The sequence below is a fragment of the Ptychodera flava genome, chromosome 11 (assembly GCF_041260155.1).
Source record: "Ptychodera flava strain L36383 chromosome 11, AS_Pfla_20210202, whole genome shotgun sequence".
NCBI lineage: Eukaryota > Metazoa > Hemichordata > Enteropneusta > Ptychoderidae > Ptychodera > Ptychodera flava.
In genome coordinates, this window is record NC_091938.1 from 28,715,096 (window position 1) to 28,721,095 (window position 6,000).

Genomic DNA, 6,000 nt, shown 5'->3' on the forward strand with positions numbered 1-6,000 from the left:
TAAATCTCATGGATCCCTTTTCATTCTCAAGAAAAGTAAACTTCTACTTTTTGGTGAGCCACAATAAAGTGATTGTTCAACGCATAGAAACTTCGATTTAGCCTTATGACGTCGACCTGTGGTTGCCATGCACGTGTGTACATGATTTGTGCGCTAACGACGTATTTACCTCTTGGTACTTCAACGTCGCTGTTTTAATGACAGGGCATTTGATTTATCGATACAATGTACTGGTGCCCCTATGACAGAGTTTACGAACCAGTGAAGCAAAGTGTCTATAGTGGCTGCGTCGACTGCAGTCAGTCTGAAAGTGTAGAGGCATAAAAACATGATCTCAAAGTGCCTGTAAATGCGTGACTCCAGAAATTTGTTAAGTAAATTAAGTGCCTATGTTGAAGCTGGATCTTGTTCACCTCTTCATCACGTTGTCCGTTTCAATCAGTGTTAGTCTTCTTGAAATAAATTAAAGCGGCGGTCCAGGATCACTGGTTTCCCGATAAGAAGGACACTCCGCAAAATAAACATGCGTCAGTTTCAGTGTATTATTTTGCTTTTTTGCTGTCTGCACAAATTTATTGAAAACGTTCGGCACCTGTGTACCAGAAAGAAATATGTTACTGCATACCAATCCTTCAGTACAGACTATTGAAAATCGATCGCGATCCTAGAGAAAGCGGGTTTTAAATGACTGAAATTGCACAATCTAAATCTAAAAATAACCTTCCTAAGTAAAACCACATGCAAAATGCTAAAAAAGTTTATACATTCCAAAGTAAAAAAAGTTGTAAAATACGAAATACAATATGGACAATATTGAAACATACACGAATAAGTAAAAACGCTACAAGTTTTCTGATCTCAACCTCACTCAAGCAGTCCGAAAATAATGTTGATTTGATTTTATGATTCTACGAAATTTTCAGGTACGTGATCATGGCACTGGATAGACGTTATACACAACAAATTTTGTTTTTTATCTGTGTAACTGTGACGTTTGGTCACAGCATATGGATGTAACAAATACTACTATAGTGGAACTGCTTTGTTCGGATCTACTTACAGAATCAACGCGGACTAGCTAAATACATGATCTTCTCTCATCTAACCTTTTAATTAAACAAAATCGAACGAAAGTGTCATTATAGCATATCATATTTCAAAACGTAGCGCTGTAATCGATTTGGAAGTTAAATTATCAAACTTAAAAATCAAAGGAAGTGGTTGAACGTGGAAAAAAGTAAGTATACAAGAGGAGACACCACAGCAGACTATACTAAAATAGAAAACATAAAATACATATATAGAAGATTTAAAGTTCACATTGATATATGTTGATATTAATGAATTTCTTTGTCCGCTGTATAACTGAACGCAAAACCTCATCTAGTTATAATGTGTAAGTCATTCAAATTACAAGGTATGCGATTGAATCTTTGGCGTGCAACTCCTACTTACATACTAATAATGAATTAAAGCTATATATACCGCTTACCATCGTCATATTTTGGTAACGTTCAATCGTGGTTTATAGCTGAATTAACGAGTGTCAAATCTTGCAATGTTCATGTACATAGCGTATGCGACCAAATAATAAAACTAATAAAACAAAAAAGAATTCCTGGTATTAGGACAATGTCGAAGTTCGTAGCTCATTCTGTGGTGAATACTTAAATGCGTCAAGTCTCGAAGTGCTTTTGTAAGGATATGCCATGGACAGCCGATTGAACATAGTGAAACATACATACATACATACATACATACATACATACATACATACATACATACATACATACATACATACATACATACATACATACATACATACATACATACACTTGTTAGGAAAATATTTCTTTAAAATCTCCATGAGAATATGTTTTCATGGTACTTTATTCACTTCTCACACGTGTGAAAGACACAAACATAACATAAACGATCACTCTAAATACATGCGACTAGTATGACGTAATGCCATTCACACAACTTTTTCATAGATGTTTTTTGGTGAAGTTTCGGGACAAAGCGAAGTGTACCCGGTTTCCAATTCTTGAATGACATGCCTGTTGACGTAACCTGACTCGGTATTTGCCTCTTTCTGACAGATGTATCTGTTTTCTATGTCTTCGTATTGACCATGGAAAGTATTTGCTGATTGTGACGTAAGACTTCTGTTTTCACGTTCGTGTTGGCTAACATCACAGAGTTCAGTAGAAAAGCCTTCGTTGCACTGCTGACCAGCGTCTTCTGCAGGTCTCGGAGCCTTGCATGCGCAAGAATGCCGGATGATCGCACAAGAAATAACACATACTAGGCTTGCGGAGATGAAGCCAATGATGAAGGCAACTATCGATGAAACATTCAACTGGGATGTTTGACTTCTTTCAATCTCGAGAACCGTTGGTCGAATGGTTGATGTCGCTTTGTCTGATGAAACATCTGGACTAGAAGATGAAGCGTAGGCGATTGACACAATCTCCAGTGTTCGTACTCCAATCGATATTCCCTCAGAGTTAATCGCAGCACAGTAATATGTGCCTTCATCGTCAGATGTCACGGATGAAAGTTGTAATCTGCCTATTTCAGGCAGGAATGCTGCGTTCTGCGAGCATTCCCTGAATTCGCTGACATTTCCAGATATAATATCTCCACACGGGAGAAGCCAATTTACAAATGGAGCGGGGACTCCTGTGGCATTGCATTCAAATATTACGTCGTCACCGTTACTGGCATTTATTGAAATACGTGGAACGTAAATTGCCGGTGGTGAAGCACACACAAGATCTTCCATAGGTAGGGTTAATAAACTTCTGTCAGCTAAATGGTCGGGCGACAGGCAATTTGTTCGGCTGAGTCCTAAATCCAGGCTCTCACTGTTATCATCCAACCAACTTCTTATACCATGCAAACGACAGTCACAAACCCATGGATTATTATACATTCGGAGCATGCGCAAGTTGGTTAGACCGTCAAATATTGTACCTGGTAGGTGCGTGAGTATGTTTGCATATAAATCCAGTTCTTCTAAGTTGCGCAAGTCGTTGAAAATGTCGACACTGAGAGACGCTAAATTGTTTGAATATAGACGCAGGATTTGTAGCTCAGATAACCCGTCGAAGATATTTTGAGGTAATGACGTAAGAGAGTTTTGATGCAAGAGCAAATAACGGAGCTTAATGAGTCCATCAAATACCCCTTCTGGCAGTTCTGTCAGGAAATTGCCGTACAAGTGCAGACTAATCAGCTCAGAGACGCCATGGAATAGCGTCACAGGTAATGAAGTTATTTGGTTGAAGTAAAAGTAAAAATATTTAAGATTACCCGTTGCATTGAAGAGTTCAGAAGGAATTGACGAGATTTCATTTTTACCTATGTTTAGGGTTTGAAGCTCACTCAGTCCATTGAACAGGTCAGCTGGTAAATATCTCAGTCTGTTCACTTGGAGATACAAATATTTCAATCTTTGTAATCCGTCGAAGACTGAAGCGGGTAACGTCTCCAGTTTGTTTGTGTGAAGGTTCAGTTCTTGCAGCTGGTACAGTCCAATAAACGCTTCCTCAGCGATTGATTCTATACTGCTTAGTTCTAGACGCAGTACACGAATATTCGTCAGCCCTCCAAAGGAATTATTACCAAGATACGCAAACCTGTTGCCTGACAGTCTTAAAATCGTCACGCTTGGAGGAATGTCAGGTGGGATTTCGGTAAGTCCACGATTTCTACAGTCAGCTGTTGTTCCGAAACAAGCACACGTTGAAGGGCATGCACCTGTGCGAGCTACGCTCACGAGGTAAATTTCTAGCAGGATCACCAAGATATGAGCTCGAGGTCCTTCCATTCTTCGAAACAGTTTGGACGATACTGTGGTATAAAAAAAAACATTGACAAAGTATTATCATTAAGATGGTCCTATACAATCATACAAGAAAAAAATGCACAGTGCATGAGTAACAGAAACGGCGTCACTAACATAATCAAAGAGTGAGCCAAGTTTTATGGACTCAAACACGTTTAGATGGCGAAATCATTTTTCATATTTTGAAACGAATTCATTGTACGCACTCGTGCTATTTGAACACGTAGGGGTTGAGCATGACAAACAAATTACTGAATTATCGAATCAAGATTAATTATCAGTCTTCACGGTAAAAAAAATTATGGCATCCTTTCACAACTCTTTCAAAAACTACCAAACGGTCATACTCATCACTTGCCTATTCGTACACTGTAAAAATAGCGGACGCCAGACGCGTCTTTACGCGTTCAAAATGTAGATTTCGGTGTTCAAATTTGAACGGCTAGTGTTCATATTGTTAACACTAGTGTTCATATTATTGACAATGATGTTCTAAACCTGAACACGGAGTGTTAACAACCATCTCCATCAAGTGTTCAAAAACTCAGCATTACAGAAATTTTACAATACTGTAAAACAATTAACAATCTTTAGTGTTTTTCACTTTACTGTGGCTATATTAAATTTACTACTGCCTCGCTGTCCGGCAAACGTACACGGATTTTGATGTAACGAATTTCCCACTAAGTGAAAAATATTTCCGGTCTAAAATTGCTGAAAGCATGTTTTTTCTAAACAAGGAAGTATACAAAATAATTTTACACGTTTATTACGGGTTGAAATTTTGAAATTTTGAAAAGAAAATCAGATAACCACCATGAACGTTTTAATTTTAACATCGGCGTGCAAGAGGCGTTCTACTTCTAAACACTTGGTGTTCAAATTTGGTGCCTTTTCGTATCCCGTCATGCATCAAAACGGAAGTTGCGACATTTTTCTTGTAAACGCACGCTGAAGTCGTGATCGTGCTGAAACAAGACCAGAAAGGGTAAGTTTTCTCTCCAAAATAGTAAAAGGTGTTAACTTTTGAAGCATCTGTATTATTATCCTTTGAAATTATTTGCATAGTACTTTGGAATAGCTAAAATACGTGAAGAATCCTTTTTTTTTCTTTCAGTGGCTGGTAGACCATACACTAGCTGTGAATACGTTTTAGGCCATGGCGTATCGATCGCACTCGGGTCAAGGGTCATCACCGCAGAATTGTAGCGATGACCATTGACCCGAGCGCGATCGATATGCCACATAACCGCTGCGTAATCACAGCTAATACATGTCTTTTAGTAATCACAATCGCATGTAAATTTAAAACATTAGTTATAAAACATTAGTTAAACATCGCAGAGTGTACACTCTATTGTTTCAGCATATGAGAGTTGGCTTTTCTTTTACTTTTCATCAGTTGATGACAAGAAGAAGCCAATATTTTGTAACATTATCGAAAAGGGGCACCGTATACCAAAGTCACCCCTTTTCCTTAACCTAATAAGGCCACCTTGTCTTTCATTTGAAGTCTCATGTCGCCATATTACCTATTGTTGCATTATTTTCAGGATGTGAAAAGTTGGATTAACGTGAAATCGAAGAGTTGTTACAGAAGCTGATGATACAGAAATTGAAGAAGATGAGTGTACAGGTAGCTGTCTGGAAACAAGCTTGAGAACCTCAGTTCATCTCTAATGTTGATTTAAACTTTCGAGGGTCAGTAACTGAATTTTGATAAGTTTCTGTATTTTTGTTCTGAATTTATCTAAGCTTTGGTAGAACGCTATGATCAACTAAATGTTACTGGAGAATGAGCTTTCAAATACGTGTAGTCTCCCTTATCAGATGCAAGGGTGGAATGAAGAATTTAAGCAGAAAGCGACAGAAAATTCACAGTGAAAAATGTACACTCTGAATTTCTGAATTTTCTGAAATTTTCACTCTGAATTTTCTGTCGTTTTCTGCTTCAAATGTTCATTGCACCCTTGCATCTGCTGAAGGAGACTTCACGTCTTTGAAGGCTGATGCTCCAGTAATATTTAGTTGATCATAGCCTGCTACCAAATCTTAGATTATTTTGTATTGTAGATCAACACGTCTTTTGTTCTCGATTTGTTACTGTTTTTAGCTTTGCTGTTAAGGACGCAGAGCTTATATCATAG

The 6,000-nt window shown here is 38.0% G+C and overlaps 1 protein-coding gene across 1 annotated transcript; it reads right to left on the minus strand.

The window, feature by feature from the left end:
• Window positions 1-1,975: 1,975 nt before the first annotated feature.
• LOC139144467 (chondroadherin-like) lies at window positions 1,976-3,835 on the minus strand. Its single transcript, XM_070715165.1, has one exon. The coding sequence runs from the start codon at window positions 3,833-3,835 to the stop codon at window positions 1,976-1,978; it is 1,860 nt and encodes a 619-aa protein (XP_070571266.1).
• Window positions 3,836-6,000: the final 2,165 nt, after the last annotated feature.

Excerpts from the sequence above, each read along its gene's own strand:
- LOC139144467 (XM_070715165.1), bottom strand. The coding sequence starts at position 3,835 with ATGGAAGGACCTCGAGCTCATATCTTGGTGATCCTGCTAGAAATTTAC.